The sequence below is a fragment of the Phaenicophaeus curvirostris genome, chromosome 2 (genome assembly GCF_032191515.1).
Source record: "Phaenicophaeus curvirostris isolate KB17595 chromosome 2, BPBGC_Pcur_1.0, whole genome shotgun sequence".
Lineage (NCBI taxonomy): Eukaryota > Metazoa > Chordata > Aves > Cuculiformes > Cuculidae > Phaenicophaeus > Phaenicophaeus curvirostris.
In genome coordinates this window covers 45,101,068-45,120,144 of record NC_091393.1, presented here as the reverse complement: position 1 = coordinate 45,120,144, position 19,077 = coordinate 45,101,068, and the positions used below count along the sequence as shown (strand labels likewise).

The 19,077-nt window shown below is 38.6% G+C and overlaps 1 protein-coding gene across 1 annotated transcript in view; it reads right to left on the bottom strand.

The window, feature by feature from the left end:
- LAMA2 (laminin subunit alpha 2) overlaps nt 1-19,077 on the bottom strand; it is a 362,543-nt gene that overhangs the window by 215,291 nt on the left and 128,175 nt on the right. The window contains exons 5-9 of the mRNA XM_069851862.1: nt 13,655-13,834; nt 11,396-11,485; nt 9,451-9,568; nt 7,384-7,562; nt 5,884-5,983 (exon numbers count right to left, since the gene is read on the bottom strand). Of these exons, the coding sequence (XP_069707963.1) occupies nt 5,884-5,983; nt 7,384-7,562; nt 9,451-9,568; nt 11,396-11,485; nt 13,655-13,834 (667 nt within the window). The remainder of the gene's footprint in view (nt 1-5,883; nt 5,984-7,383; nt 7,563-9,450; nt 9,569-11,395; nt 11,486-13,654; nt 13,835-19,077) is intronic.

The following is a 19,077-nucleotide window of genomic DNA, read 5'->3' as shown; positions in this document are numbered from 1 at the left end:
AGGACAAAGTTATACCAGGATGATAAAAATGGAAATTATATATGCTTAACATGACAGAATCATAGAATCCCTAGGTTGGAAAGGACCTTTGAGATCAAGACCAATCGTACCTGTCCACTACTAAATCATATCCCTAAGCACTTCATCTACCTGTCTCTTATATACCTCCAGGGATGGTGACTCAATCACCTCCCTGGGTAGCTTGTTCCAGTGCCTTATAACCCTTTCAGTGAAGAAATTTTTCCTAATGTCCAACCTGAACCTCCCCTGGCGCAGTGTGAGTCCATTCCCTCTTGTCCTATTACCTATCATCTGAGCAAAGAGACCAACACCCACCTTGCTACAACCTCTTTTCAGATAGTCATGGACAGTGATAAGGTCTCCCCCAGACTTCTCTCCACTAGCCTAAACAACCCCAGGTCCCTCAGCTGCTCCTCCTAAGATTTGTTCCCTAGCCCCTTCATCAGCTTTGTTGCTCTTCTCTAGACACACTCCAGCACCTCAATGTCCTCCTTATAGTGAGGGGCCCAAAACTGAACACAGTATTTGAGGTGCAGCCTCACCAATGCTGAGTACAAAGGCACGATCACTTCCCTGGTCCCACCAGCCACACTGTTTCTGATACAAGCCAAGATGCCATTGGCCTTCTTGGCCACCTGGGCACACTGCTGGCTCACGTTCAGTCGCTGTCAACAAACATCCCCAGGTCCTTCTCCTCCAGGCAGCTTTCCAGCCACTCTTCTCCTAGTCTGTAGCACTGCACAGGGTTGTTGTGTCCCAGCTGCAGGACTCTGCACTTAGCCTTGTTAAACCTCATCCTGTTGGCCTCAGCCCATCGGTCCGGAATGTTCAGATCCCTTTGCAGAGCCTCCCTACCCTCCAGTAGATCGACACTTCCTCACAGCTTAGTGTCATTCGCAAGCTTACTAAGGGTACATTCAATGCCTTCATCCAGGTCATTGATAAAGATATTGAACAGAACCGGACCCAGCACTAAGCCCTGGGGACACCACTTGTGATCAGGCTCCAGCTGGATTTAACTCCATTTAACATGACTCTTTGGGCCCCGCCATCCAGATAGTTTCTACCCAGCAGAGGGTGCGCTTGTCCAGGACAGCGGAAGCAGGTTTCTCATGTAGAATACTGTGAGAAATGGTGCAAAAGGCTTTACTGAAGTCTGAGTACACTACATGCACAGCCTTTCCCTCATCCATTAAGAGGACCACCTTGTCATAGAAGGTGCTCAGGTTAGCTTGGTAGGACCTGCCCTTCATAAACCCATGCTGACTGGGCCTGATCATCTGGATGTCTTGTGTGTGCTGTTTGATAGCACTCAAGACGCTCCCACGAAACTTTATCAACTGGACTTCTAAACAGTCCAAAGTCTGCCATTTGGAAGTCCAAGGCGGCAGTTCTGCTGACACTCCCTCCTTACTTCTCCTAGAACTGAGAATTCTATTACCTCATGATCACTGTGCCCCAGGTGTCCTCCAACCGTCACATCTCCCACAAAGCCTTGTCTGTTCACAAACAACAGGTTGTGTCAGGAAGCCGTCTTCCACACACTCCAGGAACCTCCTAGACTTCTCCCTCTCTGCTGTATAATACTTCCAGCAGACAACTGGTAAGTTGAAGTCTCCCTTAAGAACAAGGGCTAGTGATTACGAGACTTCTCCCAGTTGCTTGTAGAATAACTCATCAGCCTCTTCTTCCTGGCTGGGGTTCTATAGCAGACTCCCACCATGATATCTGCCTTGTTAGGTGCTCCGCTGACTTTTACCCATAAGCACTCAACCCTATCATTACCATTATTAAGCTCTAGCACATCAAAACACCCACTAACGTAGAGGGTTACCCCACTGCCTCTCCTTCCTCGCCTATATCTAATATACAAATATATATAACACACAAAAACATGCCTTTATCCCCTGAAACAATGCTTGATCACATATAAAGCGAGTCCTTTATGCCTTTCTCTTATGTACTGAAACCTGATGACAACTACAGGATGCAGTCATTTAAATCCTCTTGCTGCACTTCATCAGTGTTCCTGCTGTTATGGCACTTACTACATTTTTCTACTTAATTGTACCTACAGTATTCAAGCACACAGAAAAGGTACAGCCTTCACCTTTATTTTCCTTGAGAACTGTTCACGGTGACTTTACATCCCCAGTGATTTTCCTTATTATCATGTTTCCATTTTAATTTAATGTTTTAAATCTTCCTGACTCACTTGCTTACTACACATTTAAGAAACATTCCCATCTTACACCAGGCAAACAATTTATCCTTAAACAACCAGACAGAAAACTCTGAGATATATTTCAGCCTACACAGTATGTATTCATTCTGGTTCACAGGTGAATAGATTCCTTCAGACAGTTCATGCTTTTCAGCCTTTTCTTTATGACGGTTCCCCAGGGCTTCAAACCCAATTGCTGCCCAGGGTAAGCAGTATAGAGTAAGAAGAATTTTATCAGGATATTGAACATGAATTTGAGGGGGAAAAATGGTAAAAAGTTATCTCCTTTCATGATGTTCTATACCAAAAATTATATCCAGATCTGCTCTTGATTCTAAACAACCTCTTTCATTACTACCAACATTTTTCCTTAAAAAAAAATATTAGAAAGGCTTTTTCTTTCAACTAGCATTGTTTATTTTCTGTTGAATAAGATGTTACAGTTACAAATCTGTCCTGCTGGTCCAAACACTATAATCAAACATAATGCCCAAGAAGTAAATAGTTTTCTTAATGTGCTGGAATCTTATTTTGTACAATAAGAAGTAAAGAAAAACAAATAGACAGAAAGAACAAGGAGCAAAGAACAGGACCACTGTAGACAGAACGGCTACAAATCCTAGTTATGTGTAGACCTGACTTAGTTTTATTCTTGTGGTCTTACAATAGGTAAATAAAATATGATAAATATCAGAATTGTTCCCTGGCCGCTGTCTAGACAGTGCAAACTGTCCACTTCTTGCTGGACTCCTGGGGGGGGCAGGACACAGACAACTGGTTTCAGGAAAAAATGCATGGACTACTCTGGGGAGGCAATTCCATATATGATAGCTGCTACCTAAAAATCTGTCATGGCTTTTGTCATTAATATATGGGAAGTATTTTAAACACATAGAACAACCTCCACAGTAAATAAGTTGGAATGAGGAGATATCAATGTGTTTTAAAAAAGCACTAAAGGAAAAAAATCACTCCATGTGTTACAAACAGCAAAGTTAACAGAGATTAGGAATACTCTAGTGCGTGCAAAAGCAACAAGCCTCTAACCAGTTGCAGCCAAACCAGTTGAAGACTGAAAATGATGAGTTTTAATTGCGTGGAGAAAAGAATTCTCTAGTTGTTGGGACTGGAGGAGTTGCTGAGATGTGAAACTTGTTTGAATGCCTGAGGCTAGATAAGCAGTACTGGCTGCTTGCCAATAAAAGTAATAGGAGGTAAAAAGAGATAATCCAATCTTGGATATGCTGTCTTCAAGGTGGTGACATGACATATTTCTTGATTTATTGGAAAGACAGTTAGCAATCATTATATTAGATGGATGGATACACTAGGGGAAAGGGGAAAGGGGAAAGGGGAAAGGAGGGATGCAAACAGGGTCTTTATTCTCTTCCTAGAGAGGTCCAGAAAAGAGGCAAAAGAAAAATTTACCAGAAAGAAGATAAGAGGATTAAAAAGAAAGAGGTACAGGAAGCAAGGCATTAAAGCACAGCACCACCCAGTCAGATTCAGAAAGTGTAAGATTTAGAAAGCAACCATGAGATGATCTAGATTTGTTGAATACCCAGAGACAAAAGAAGATTATGAGAGCTCCTGATGACACTATTACTGACAACCAAACAAAATGGAAAAATGTCTTTATCGCTTTGCTTCCCTCTTCCCATGAGAGATGAGTTGACAGCTTATTAACTGCCTTTCAGCTGCCAAGGCCCTGGAGAATGACCCACACCACTGGCTAGCACGGAAGGTGCGAACAGAAAGAGCAGTAACAGACAGGAACCAAGAGACTGAGCAGCTGCTTGCTACACAAGTGGGACATTACATTTCTTTGAATTAATCATTCTCCCATCTCAAAATCATAGTCTCACTATTTCACAAAAGCGCTGAATGTCAGTAGTGACAAACATTTGACTAAAAGTTAGCCTGTTTAATAGTATGAGAGGTTACTTTGTTGTATTGTCTGTTGCCTGTATCCTGTACATTCAGGTTTGCTACAGGCATCGCACAGACTTGCTGTGTTTTTTCCAGATTTGGCATTCATCCTCTCCTCTGCTTCTACTGTCTCCCCTATCAATCCATGTGACATAAGGTATCAGGTGCCCATTCAGAAGTGCTGGAAGCAGGGGCACTCTGCAGGGCAGCCACTGTGAGGAGAGGACACAACCAGCTCCAACAGACCCACCGCAGGGCACAGCTGAGCCTCTCAGCCTGATGGGTCAGAGGAGAAGGAGTAAGAGGAGATAGAGCAAAGATTCCCCTGCAGCCCCTGGAGGAGACCATGGTGGAGCAGATATCCACACTGCACAGCACGGAGGACTGCCTGAAGGAACAGGTGGATATTTCTTGAAAGGAAACCCATGGTAGAGCAGATTTTTTTTCCTAAAGTATGGCTGACCATGGGAAGGACTCACATTGAAGATAGGGAAAAGTGTGAGGAAAAAGGAGCATCAGAGAGGAAGCGTTATGACCACAACTTCCAACCTCCATTCCCCATCCCCTGCACCATTTGTGAGAGAGAGGAGGCAGAGGAGTTCCAAAAGAAGTGAGGTTGAGTTTGAAAAAAGAAAAGGTGGTTGAGGAGAGAAAGGTGGTTTTTAATTTTTGCCTTTGTTCATCACTATCTGAATGTATTATTTAAATTGGCAAGAAGTTCAATTCATTTTCCCCAAGCCAAGTTTGTTTTGCCCACAAGAGTAATTGGTGAGTAACCTCCTGGTCTTTACCTTGACCCATGAGCTGCTTTACCTTATTTTCTTCCCCTGTCCTGCTGAGAATGGCAGTGAGAGAGTGGCTTTGTGTGCAGTTGCTGCTGGCCAAGGTCAATCCACCATACATACCACTGTTACAGCAATCACTATAATTTTATTGAACTGATCTTATCAGTACACAGTTGTTACAGTGGATTTTATACCTCTGGGCCCTGTATTTGCACCTCTGCTATGCTGCTTTTGTATTCCATCGGTCTCTACTTCAAAAAAGATTGCTACAACATCTCTTGTCAATGGATTGTAATTGGCCAATTAAAACATTTCCTAAGAACCGATCCTGAGTTTTGTTGTTATCTTCCTACAATATTTTCAGAAGTTTGTCAACAAAAGGACCCAAAACCAATGTCAACCCATTTTTTCCAAAGCACACGAAATCAGTTTATTCTCAATCTGAAGTGAGCTTTTACAGGGCTATGATAAACTGCTTGCAATCCTGCAATAATAATATAGCTGGCACATAAATATAACATCTTTCAAACAGATTCTTTTCTAGGTTTAAAATGGAAATATGCTTAGAGAGCAAAAGATATTAAAACATTGTGGTTGCACTGGTTTTAATTTCTGCTGTAACAGAAGAAAGCTCTTAAAAGCCAAAATTTTCCAATATCTTTCATAGGGAATACACTTCCAAATGTACCCAAGTTGGCAGGTCATGAATCTGAAAGAAGCCTCATCAAATTTGAGAATATAAAATCTTACTTTTTGAAGAAAAGTATCATAAATATGCAGGTGGATTCTTGTTCACATGAGCAAACCTAAAAAAAATTTGCTATTTTTTTAAAGATATATCACAAATGTGTTTTAGCTTTTTTTTGACCACTGCTGAACTTAAGCTTTAACTCAAGCTTTATCATTGTCTTTTAGGAATCTTACCTTCTTCTGCATGTTTCTCATCTTTGACACAGGTATCATTTAAAGACCCATTAGGATCACAGGAACATGGTTGGCATGGATCTGGGCTATTTGGCAATACCTATAAAAACAGAGATTACAAAACAAAAATCCTACCTTTAGTAACTGAGAACTTCAATTTACTTCTTAAACAAAAAGTAGGAGAGAACAACTTCTGTATAGGTAGCTTGCACATTAATAAAAACAAGGTTGTTGCCAAACGCAGTCTAGGCATGAAAGTTACATTTTGGATTTTTATTTAGAAACATCTAAGTAATATAGATACCAACGCTTTCAACTGACAAAAAACAGGTGTGGATTCAACAACAGTCCCTTGTATAATTAAACTCAACAAATGTAATGAAGTAGATTTTAAGCACTCACTACCTAAAGTAATATTGACAAAGATTTCAGTTGTTATGGCAAACATGAATCAAAAACCTAACTAAAATTAGTTAGCAAATGAACAGAACAGGTGAGTAAAGAAAAGTGAGCACTGAACAATGGAACAATTTCCTTTTGTTCTTGAAAAATTTACATCAACCAAATTTAAACCCAGGTCTAATATCACACTGGGAATATAAACTAGAAGTTCTGCATGAATGAGATATACTACAGATACACTACATACATGCATATATAAATTCCCTATTAGTTGGATGACAACCAGATCCAGAGGAAAAAAATCAAGTGCCCTGCAGCTGAAGAGATCAGTACCTCTTTCCTCAAGCTCTAAGGCTGAAACTATTATATCAGGGAGAATGCAATTACCGTTATTTGCTGATATCTTCTGTGTTTAAGGGCTGAAAACCAATCAGGCTAAACACCATGATTTACCCAACCAAAACTATACACATAAAATAACAGGAATTTAAGCACACACTAATAGGGTAGCTGTTTAAAGCACAGGCACAGCCCATACTGACAATACAACCTAATATAAGACTCACCTTCTGACAGCTTCAGCTTGGACAAAAATACAGCCTTATATGATAAACCATAAAAAATTATTCCTGCTGCATTGAAACTAGAAGGCATTCATGGGACACTATAGAATTTCAGTGGTTATTAATTCTACATTGTGTTTAAAAAATTAAAATTATAGACTGTATTTCTCTAGTACCACATACAGCAATATTTCTTTGATCTTTGATAACAAATCTTGAGATTCATTACTGAGGCAAAAGTTCTGTTTAGAGGCCCATATCCTCCTTTAAATTAAATTGAAATACTAGCTGGAGGCCCTGACGTCAAGTGCATTCCTTCATATCAACACAATTCACTTTCATATTTCTGAGAGTGTGAACTTTACAGATTTCCAGCTGTGAAAAGCAACTGCTACACTGTCAGAATTGGAAGTTAACCTTCACAAAACGGCAGTCTAAATTGTGTAATCTCTTTTTAATAACTTAACTCTCCATGCTGAAGTGATGTTTTGAACACTAAGCTTTACAGTGAAGTGACAAAAGAATGTGTGTTTACCCCTTTAGGTCTGAAGTAACCGTCGATGCAGGTCTCACAGTTTATGCCATCCGTGTGGCTTGTACAATTCACACACACTCCACCCCCAATGTATTCTCCATGGACATTCAAACTCTGATTTCTATCTGCAACACCCTGATCATAGTAGCATTCTTCAGTCTTCCCATGACAGTTGCATGCTAAGGGAGAAAGAACTGTGTTAGCAAATACTTTCTGGCTGGAGATGACATGCTGTTACTAAGGGTTTTTATCATTGGTGCTGCACACACTGCAACCGACAGCAAAACCAAACATTAATTTACTACTACAGCTGTGAAAAGTAAGGTGGTCCCACCACAAATACAGCCTGGAATTCTGTATATTGTATCTTCCCCTTAATGTTTTGCCTGGGGGAATATGGAAGTCAACAGATAGAGCCTAATTATGTTCTTTCTGTTTTGTTTTAGGGTTTTCTCTGTTTAAATTGATATTCCAGAAACCGTTTTGTGGTTATGCAGTCAGCTAATTTGAAATCAAGAGGATTTATAAGGGAAGCAGTAGATTAGTATAAGTATGGGAAAATAATTTCCATGACAGCTAAAAGACAGCCTAAAACCACTTGATTTGCACATAGGCATATAAGAATTTAGTCAGAACAAAGGGATTCCCTATCTGAAAATTTCTGTAGAAGTTCAGATTTGAAGTCTACATCAAGTCCTCATGCAGGAGGGCTAATCTAATAATATGTTGCTGTGAAAATTAGGTAGCTCCCTCTTCCTTCCCCTATGATATTAAAACATTCATTTCCACATAAAGAGAAATTCAAAGCTTGTCAACATTGTAGGGAGTCATTTTCATCTTAGTTGAAACAGACCCAGGAAACAGTTTCCACCATGAAAGTACAATAATTCACTATGGATTGAATAGGGCATAATGAGTGTCTCTCAAAAATTAAACATGAAAATAAATGAACCCTAGCTTCATTTCAGAATCCATTCCCAGTGCACAGTCCCAGCTGAAATAAAGACACAGAATCACTAGGTTGGAAAAGATCCACTGGATCATCGAGTCCAACCATTCCTATCAATCACTAAACTATGCCCCTCAGCGCCTCATCCACCCATCCCTTAAACACTTCCAGGGAAGGTGACTCAACCACCTCCCTGGGCAGCCTGTGCCAGTGCCCAATGACCCTTTCCATGAATATTTTTTTCCTGATGTCAAGCCTGAACCTCCCCTGGCGGAGCTTGAGGCCATTCCCTCTTGTCCTTGTCCTCGTCACCTCTGTAACCAAAATTCATAGGACACAAATAAGCAATTACTATACTTTTTATATGGTGAGATCTGTTTCTATTTATTTATTTTTAACCACTCAGTAAAACTATAGCTGCAATCCTACAATTGAATAAACACTTACATGTAATGGAGCACTAGGTTTTATTAAGTTCAGAAATCTAAGCTGTATGTGACTTTTGAAAGTAAGGTGTTACCTTTCAATTATAACTAACCTTACTTCAGTAAATCTGAAAATGAAAATCCCACCCTGTGGGAAACTAGTATTTCAAGGTATGTTTTCATTTCATGCTGAAAATCTATATGCATTGTTTTTTCCATTAAAAAAATCAGAAACTCAAATTGTCTTTTGATCATATAAAAATATTTTGTTTCAGCACAGTTGAACGTTACAATATATAAAAAAGTGTCACTTCTACAAAAATCATGTCATTAAAGATTAATATAATAAAAAATGTAAAAAAACATTGTTTGTTTATCAGGATACAGTCTTTTTATCTTGTTCAAAATTAAACAACCATAATTATAAAAATTAAACAAGTCAAAATTATTTTTTTTACAGTATTCCATCAATATCAGCATGGTACAATAAAATATTCTGAGTTCAATAAAACCATAACTCTACATGTAGTTTTTCCATTAACTCTTTTGAGCTGGTCTAAATAAGAAAACAATAACTGATTCATAAACAAATGTGGCTAAAAATAAAATTAAGTGCAGCATCATGTAGGACTTGATTTCAATTTCCACCAGCAGTTGCCATAAACTTTCCCTTCTGTACCACTTTCAACTTACATTCACATTCATGCTTAACCAGGAAAGTGCCAGCATGCCAAGGCTGTTGATTGAAACCAGGACAACACTGATCACATCTCTCTCCACATGTGTTGTGCTCACACTGACAGACGGATTTCTAATTTAAAAGAAAAACAAATATTTACACAATGTGATGTTTTAAAGAATGTTTCCATGTACATAATCTGCATTCCAGTTCAAATTATGAAAATGTTAACACTAAGACTGGCTATACTCTACGATTCCTTCGTTTATTCATTTTTATTCATTATGTATCCTGCATTCACCAACTGAGAGACAAAAGACCGCCTTTAACTTTTATAGCTCTATTTTAAGAAAACAGACATGATGCAAAGGGAAATAGTTGGCCAGAAGAGCTTAGGAAAATCTAATTCCAACTAACTGAAGAAAGGAAGGTGCAGAATGAAAGTTCCACAATACAGCAAATAAGCCAAAGTGCTAGGACCCCTCAGATACAGCCCTGCTTTCCCAAAGATGGCTGAACACCTGCTGATGGGAAGTAGTGAATTAATTCTTTGTTTTGCTTTGCTTGTATGAGAAGGTTTTGCTTTACCTATTGAACTGTCTTTATCTCAACCCAAGGGTTTTCTCACTTTTGCTCTTCTGATCCTATCCCTCATCCGCCTGGGGAGAGGGTGAGGAGAGAGTGAGCGAAGAGCTGGGTGGTGTTTAGTTGCCAGATGGTGACCTGCCATCAGATCCACAACATTGTGCTAACAACTACAGTCATGATGTTTACAAGCCAAAGCCTATTTTGATATGGCTCAGTCTAAAGAGTATTCTTGGAGAACTAAACCAAATATTTCAAATCTTTTATGGCTTGAATTTTTACACTATTTTTTTACTGGTCAGACAACAAATATATATTTGTCATCCTGCAAAACAAGACATCACACTTGTCAAAATGTTTTTATTCTACCGAGTAGCCAAACTATTTGAACTGAAGTATGTAATAATTGCAATAACAGCACTTATTTTCTGAGGAAGGCCCAATTCTAACAGACAGCACTGAGACAATGCTGCAGGTTGATAACTGAGGTAATCTGAAACCATAATTCGACACTTGCTATACACATAATACCAGTAAAAGCTTAGAAGGTTCAACCCAAGGAGTTTGTAATTTTTTTACAAGGACCCATGGAAACTGCATAAAATTGTAAATGCATACTCTATAAGCTTTCTTCCAAGATTTTATTAATCAGTTCCTACACAATGGCTTAACGTCACATACAAACAAGATTTTCTGTTAAATCCTACAAAGCTCCTACTTAAGTGAATAATAAATGAAGGAAACCCACAATGTGGTCTATTAGTAATATTAGTAGGCTGAACATTCTGTACTAGTGATAATCTGTGCATAGATTTGGATCATCAGTAACTAATTATATTTCTAAATTACAATTACATTGGTCACATGTTCATTAACCATGCAAAAAGAAAGCTACAAGTTGGAAGACATTATAAACAGCTCATGATTTTCTAGATAGCTTGACTGATCATTCAATTAATACTTCCTGAATAGTAAATGTGCCGTTCTAAAGCCATCGTTTGTTTGCAAGTATCGATTAAGTACTTGACAGTCATTTAGGAAACATCTTGATTAATATCAGTAAAGAAAAGACGGAGTGACTACGCTCATTTCTACAGATGCATAATGCAATCCAAATTTCTGTTGTTCCTAGGAAGCTTTCAATACAGACTGAATAATTCTAATTCATTCTTTCATTTCAGAGAAACCCTTCACTGACGTCGTACGAATGTTCATTATTCTGGTTGCCAGCACTGTTTCAGTCTAGCACTGCTTCTGACCATTCTAGGTGAAGAACAGACATAAATTCAGAGAACTCTGAGGAACACTGAGATTTTTTTCTCATGTTCCACCCTATGAGTACAGCATACTAAAAAAAAAAAGAAAAATACATACATTGGTCGCTGGATCCAGTGGACAAGACTTTGCATGGCCAGAACATATACACATGCCTCCAACAGAGATATCTTTTATAGAATAGTAATACTGTAAGACAAAACAGAAATTGAATTGCTAAGTGGATTAAAAATGAAGGTGCCAAACTGTAGAATTCATTTCTGGTGACAAAACTGTCAGGTCCTTTTTTATTTCTTTTTTGATCTATTACACATATAGCAGACAGTGAAATCCAAGCTGCATCTTGATGAACAGATTCAGACTTAGTGAAAGAAAGGGTATAAACTGGCACAGTTCCATTTGTTTGAAGTCATGAGAGCCATGTCAATTTATACACAGCATACACCAAACACAGGAATAGGAAAAGGCTATATTCACACTGGAAAATGAAAAGTCAAATGCTACAGAATTTATTACCTTCAGAAAACATGAAAAGGAAAAGGCATGATGATGGGGAGAAGAGAAAGACTAGAACAAAAACTAAGAAATCCCTTTATTGACCTTAGCTGAGTCTTATTTGGGCATTCATTGAACTGTGGAAAGAAGCCTTTTTCACTATTGGCCTTTTGAATGACTACGGAATAGTCTTCACCACTGAAATTTAAATAATTTTTGACATACTGCTGTGCCATTTGACCATTTCTATTTTTTCTTTGGTGGGGATTAATAGTCCTAACCAGAAAGAAGGATGGAGAGATATTTATAATCATGTATTATGACTTCTATGAAAAGTGAATCTTACATGCCGTCTTGTCCATTTCATCTGTTTTGGTGAGGGTCCTTAAACATCCTAACAATTGGCTAATCAAAACAAACATAGGCTCTTTGCATATTTAGCTGTTTCTGTGTTCAATCTCTTTTTCAGATCATTAATAAATGGGTTAAACAAAATGGAAACTCATATAACTCACAATTAACCTTCTACCACACAGAAATGTACCATTTGTTTCCCTTTTTTGTGGAATAGTGGCTTGTCTACTGTATTCCATAGAGACAGCCAGACAAATATGGCCAGTTTCTCCTTGTTCCTTTGAGGACAGTCTCATGAAGAGATGCCACACTGAAGTTATTGTTCTTTATTGGCTTGAGAAATCTGCGGATTGTCCTGCACTAGGTTATCATGAGTATAGAGTCATGTTGAAAGTATGAATCCAATTTCGTGCTTCTGTTCACTTAAAATCAGATTCTTAAATGTGCACTCTTATGTAAACAGTTTCTATAACAAGTAAGGCTGCAATTACTGCACTCAAGTGGAAGGGTTTCTGGGTTTGTAATATAAACCAGAATGGCACATTCCAAACTTCTATAAATAGCCAGCACTCTTTGCATTTAGATGAAGAAATGGAAACCACAAATTGGGAACACAAGAAGCAAATTTTCTTTACAGTTATCCACCATTGATTACTGATGTTAACTAAAGCCAAAAATAACAATACTCCATCTTCATAACAGAACTTACCATAGCAGTACCCTAAGATTTCCAAAAGAAAATATGATGACCAACAGAAAGAGGAAGTGAGCAGAAAGAAAAAAGTGGGAAAGTATACATCCCCCAAAAATGCTTTTAAGCATGCTTAGTAGAAAAATCAGAGGAGAAACAGAATAACACACAACATTTGAGCAGCAGGAAAACAGGGAGATGTGGCATAGGAAGAAAGTACAGACTGCAGAAGGAAGAGATAGAGCTGTGCCCATAGCAGTAACGGTGGAGAAGACTCAGGTGTGGTATGAGTTTCAGTGCCACATTCATTCTTTTAAGCTAAGGCACAATGTAAAATTTTTACTGTTAGCATCAATCATATAATAGTGCTAAAAGTGTTGCATTCAGGCCCTTACAGCACCACTACTACTAGTGGCTACTACTTACAGTACCACTAGTAGAAATTCTGCTCAAAGTATTCAAGGAATGTAAAACATAGCAAAGGACTGAGCAGCAGAAGAGGCAAAAGGACATTATCTAACAGCAACTGTTTGTCAATTACCTGCACCCAAATGTTTGCAGCCAAAGGAGCTACGTGCTTATGTTAGCAAGCATGTCATGCATGTTTATAACACCATTAAGAAGAAAAGATAAAATTGTTACTTCTGCTATAGGGAAGGTAACAAAATACAGGAAATTCTCTAACATCAGGATTTTAACAGATAACAACTGGTATTCATCATCTCCCAAATCTTCCTATGGCAAACAAAGGCAGGTACAGTATTTGCAATGTAAGAAAACTTCTACACATGCATTTCTACTGTCTTGCTAGAACTTACCCTCCTTGTAACAATGGGATCAATTTCATTTGGATCTTTGTGTGCGAACATCATTAAATCAGCATTTAGTGTCCGTATCCTCTGAAATCTCAAGCGAATAAAGCGGGCAGAGGTGAATTCCAGTAATATGCGTGAAGGATCATCTGCACTAGGCCGTCCATTAATTAGGGAAGTGTGAATCTGAAGAGAATTATTAAAGCAATAAGGAGTTAGATGACAGCAATGCTGCCATGATTACGCCAATGAAAATCATTACAGGCACTGTATGAATGTCTTTGTAAATGTAGAAAACCTTCTTTATTTAGAAAGCAGATTTCCCCCAGGAAATATTCCATGTACCCACAGACTCAAATTATGGAGAAGCTTTACAGTAAAAAACATTTTGAGCAAAGCAAAGTCGTCAGCTACAGAAAGACTGTAAGACCAACTGCATACACATATGAAGGCCCTACAATAGTGACCACACTGCAGGCAACTCAATTCTCCTTTTGTAGCTTAAAATAGGTATTTTCAAGTTATCAAACCACCAAAGGACTCAGAAGTTTTGAGTAAAAGGAACAGATACTTGGAATGGGACTTAGGATTAAACAGGGGTCTGTTCGCACCTGTTAGAGCAGTTTTGAAGTAGGCGTTTTCTAATGCCAGGATAAGGTAACTCTTGAAATACTGTAAGCATCAACAGCCAGACGAGACAAAATAAGGATTCATAAGCAACTCCCCTTTCCCACTGCCTCTTTACACAATACATCATTTCCTTTGAATCGTGTTCTCAGCAAGCTGAAGCAAATTCCTGAGTTGCAACTGTTTTCACCTGGTCCCTAAAGAAAGTCTTTATCACTTCTGAGAACTCTGTTCAGTATTTGTTCTTCCAAAGACACTAGCAATGTCCATTTATACTGTGGTTTCTGTAAAGATTGCCACCCTTTCTCTGCTCACCCTGTCCTGAAGTCTAGAAACATTCTAGGTAAGTGTGCTCTGTGGTTCTTTCATAAAGAGACTCTCTGACCCCAATTAGAGCATTAAGGGTAATGCAACAGAAATAAGCAATCTTTTTCCTCTCCTCTCTTTTCAGCCAATCATGGCATATATTAGCTGTGAATCAACAAAATAAACCAGATGGGCTGCTACAGAATTGTTCTTGGAAAAGGCCTGTAAGATGAAGAATGTCAGGTATAGCAAAATATTGATAATATTCTCCCTAGGGAGAGGTAAGAAAGAAGCCATTCATTTTCATGTATTCTGAAGTGTTAAATTTTAATTGGGGCATTTTTATTACAGGCTGGTACACTGTAAGAATGTCCAGATGCTGAGCCAAATGTGCAGAAGATTAGAATGAATAAAAGAATTATTTATCCTCTGCAATGAACATGTTGTGCACCTTACCTCAGTGCTTTGAGTGACAAGTCACTATCACTGAATGTGATCGTATTACCTCTGTTTTAGGCAAAGAGCTGCACTCGGAATGCCAGCTGGTACACGTTTAGCAGTGGCTGCCCTACACTGAGGGAAGAGACAGCAAGTCAACCACTCCCAGCAAAGCAGTAGCTCTGTCTTTCCTGGAGTTTTTACAGGTGCTGGATAGAAGGCTTATTAAACAACCTCTGTTTTGTCCTGGGTAAGTGATATTATCAACTTATTTTTACTACCAACAGGGAAATCCTAAACCTCATCATGCCCAGCATTCTGCTCCATTGTATCTACAGGTACACAAAATCACTGGGACCAACTCTGCTAGGAGCAACTATCAGGCGTACCTTGCGTAAGTATGAATTGGTAACTCTAGGCTCCTGCCATGTTATCTCCAGGAACAGGTGATATTGCTACCTCCTCTAGAGATCTAAACAACACTTTCTCTTTGAGTTCTGACTCAATGTTGCTCCTGACTACAGGTAATTAAATTAAAAGAGACAGTTGGCTGGAAATGAACAGAACAAAATGCTATGAAAAAAAGGGGTACAAACAAAAGTTGTAATGAAAAAACCCAGAGGAAGCAAGAAAACTTTCCTAAATGAGAAATGTCTGGCTACAAGCAGGACAAAAACACATTACAGAGAGAGCAAACTGTTCAAGTTCCCAGTGAAGAGAGAAAGAGAGGAGAACATGTGTGGAGAGCAAACTTCAAAAGAAGCCTAGAGTAGGTGGCAATATGTCTAGTGGAAATCACCAGATCGTTCCAAAAGAAGCAAGGTCTTAGTAAGAACACACCCAAAGATTTCTTTGCATAATATTTACCTGTGAAAAAAGAAATACATTTCTTTTGAGTGGTTTTTTTCACACCATCACCTCCTTTAAACAGGGTCCAAGAGATTTCGTTCTTACAGGCATCAAATATAGATGGGTAACAGCTTAAATTAGTAGAATAGTAAAGACTGAACTCTGATACTCCAGAGTTAAAGACGAAATATGTTTCAAGTAGGGCTGAAAACGTCCCCTATCTCACCCTGAAATAGCAACCACACCATATAAGCAGTATGGCAGTTGGACTATCTCATGAAAAACACAAAAAATTAAGGTTTTGGGACTGGGGTGGGGGGAACAAGTTGCAGGTAAAAGCCCATGCATCAGAATAAGCAAGTGCCCACAGTGAATTAAAAGTCTGAATCACACATACAGCTTGACACTAAATGACACAACTGACAAATAACAGTCATATCTTTTGATTATTTTTTTTTCAAAGAACAAATCTAGTCTTAAGACAACAATGGAAAGAACCCCACCATCTTGGAAAAGTAGTTTTGTTAATGTAAATTAACAAAATCAAAACAAAAGGCATCCTTTTCAGAAGAGACCCCTTTTTAAATGGTTTCATGGGTCTAACTGCCAGTAGCACATCTATTTGGCAAGGTTAAACTAGTAGAGATGACAACTGTCATTTATATAGTCTTTCATGCTTGTGTTTATATGTTTCATAATTTCATTTTAAAGTAACAAATAATTTCTCATAATTATTGAAATGCAGCTATGTCCCACATGAAATGTGGCACGTGTTCAAACATATATGCCAGAATGACACTGAGATTAGGAAATTAAAACTGGATAGTTTTATCAAAATTAATCTGAAGGGAAAATGTTATGCAGGCAAAATTAATTACTCTAAATTATTCATCCTCCTCTCAACATCTGTGATGAAATCATTAATTTCTCCCTAGAAACATATTCAGTTTGAACAGTGTCCAACTAAGTTGTTCCTCTTCCTTGAAAAAAAGAATAAGGTAAAGAATAAGAGTACTTTGAAAACATCTGTCATGCATCAGGAATAAACAGTAAGAATTTTAAATAACTTTTTTTAAAGAAGTTTAAGTAGAGATCAGACACAATATTTTCAATATGATTCTTAGAATGAGACATCACTGTGCTTTTGCAGAGCACACTTTCTTTTTCTTTTTCTTCTTCCACAATCTTGCAGTTTGCATGATAGCACATTTTCTAGTCAAGACACTAACATGGCCCCTACCCTCCAAATATTTTTTAATCAGATCTGGAAACTGTTCCAGTGAACAGGGACCTCAATATCTATCTACCACTGTGCCATCCAAGATCATCATAGTGCTTCATATATAGCTCTGTATCCTGCAAAGGCTAGCTCCACAAGCAACTAAGACACTGATGTTCTAAACTAGCTGTTAGCATACTGCAGTATGAGCCACACGAGTTCTACAGCAGTGCTAAAATCCAAAGGTGAATCAGCCAGGAAAATATTAATACTTTAATCCACCCATTGGGCTGCTACAATTTGGATAATCCAAGGTCCCATGAGAGAACAATCTCAGATTTTGCTCAGGTTTTATGCAAAATTTTTATTTACCAATTCCAAGGCTGAGATAATCACCACTTCGGATATTAAATGAAAGCTGTGTAGATTTCAACCCTAGAAACTTTTCCTTAACAAAGAATTATTCTAGGATTATATTCCAACAAATGGTATACTTGGGGAAAATGAGCATTCTGTTACAGAACATCTACATGTTACCACAATGAAAGCCAAATTCTCATTTTTTAAAATAATTTTGAATGGTATCTCATTTGTCAACCAGTTCAATAGTCAGAGTTACTCAAGCAAAAGGTTATGATGACCTTTTCCAGTGGCTGCATTAGCAACTGTATGTTCAAAAATACTTTGTCACAGAATCACAGAATTGTTGAGATCAAAAGAGACCTCCAGAGTTCATCTGATCCAAACCCCCTCCTCAAGCAGGGCCCTCTAGAGCTAGGTACCATGTCCAGATGGCTTCTGAATAGCTCCAAGGATGGAGATGCCACAACCTCCGTGGGCAATGTGTGACAGTGCTCAGTCACCGTCACAGTGAAAAAGTTTTTCCTGATGTTTAAACAGAACATCCTGCATTTCAGTTTGTTCTTATCCTGTCTTGTCTCCAGGCACCACTGCAAAGCACCTAGATCCACCTTCCTTGTACTCTCCTTTCAGGTATTTATAAACGTTGCTGAGATCCACCCTGAGAATTCTCTTCTCCAGGCTGACCAGTCCCAGCTCTCTCAGCTTTTCATCATAGAAGAGATGCTCCAGTCCCTTCGCCATCTTTGTAGCCCATCAGTGGATGCTCCCCAGTATACCCATGTCTCTTTTGTACTGCAAAGCCCAGAATCGGACCTAGCTCTGCAAGTGTGGCTCCTTTCCAGCTGGATGGCCCTCAGCATATGCTGGGGAATAGTATTGTTCCTTCCCAGGTGCAGGACTTAGTACTTCTCCTTGTTCCTGTCAGCCCATTTCTCCAGTCTGTAGAGGACCCTCTGGATGGCAGTGTGACCCCTCTGGCATTATCAGCCACTTCTCCCAGTTTTGTGTTATCAGCAAACTTGCTGAGGGCACTTCCTGCCCCACCATCCAAACCATGAACAAAGATGTTAAACAGGATTGGACCCAGTAGTATATATTCAAGTTAGTTTAGTTACCAAGCTATGCCTCCTGTATTTGGTTTGGAACCAAAATTCTAACAGTTATTGAAAAAAAAATGCATGCTCTAGTTAACTGTAAAATCAGTAAAGCTATTTTGTAACACCACAGATCTACCTAATTCAATGCCCTGTCTCCAGCAGAGGCCAGTAGAAAATTATTAGGAAGGAAGATAAAAACAGGACATTTAGAGAGTGATCCCTCTGATACGATATCATCACCTCCTCTGACTGAACAGTCTAAATGCTTCTTGAGTGAATCTGAGCCATAGTGTTTAATGTTTACCAACTGACCTTTTCTCTTTTATTAGTCTGCTTCCTTTCTCTGCCATCATGTTTTTCAACACTACAGACACTTGTCCCAGTGGGAGGAAATTTGTTTCTTTTAAAAAACCAATAAAAATAATTGTTCCTGGTGGGGTTGGTTAGTTGTTTTGGGTTATTTCCCTCTTAAACCTGGACCTCAAACTGAATTATTTCAGTGACAGTGTTCTAGTTTCTCATTTGAGGAA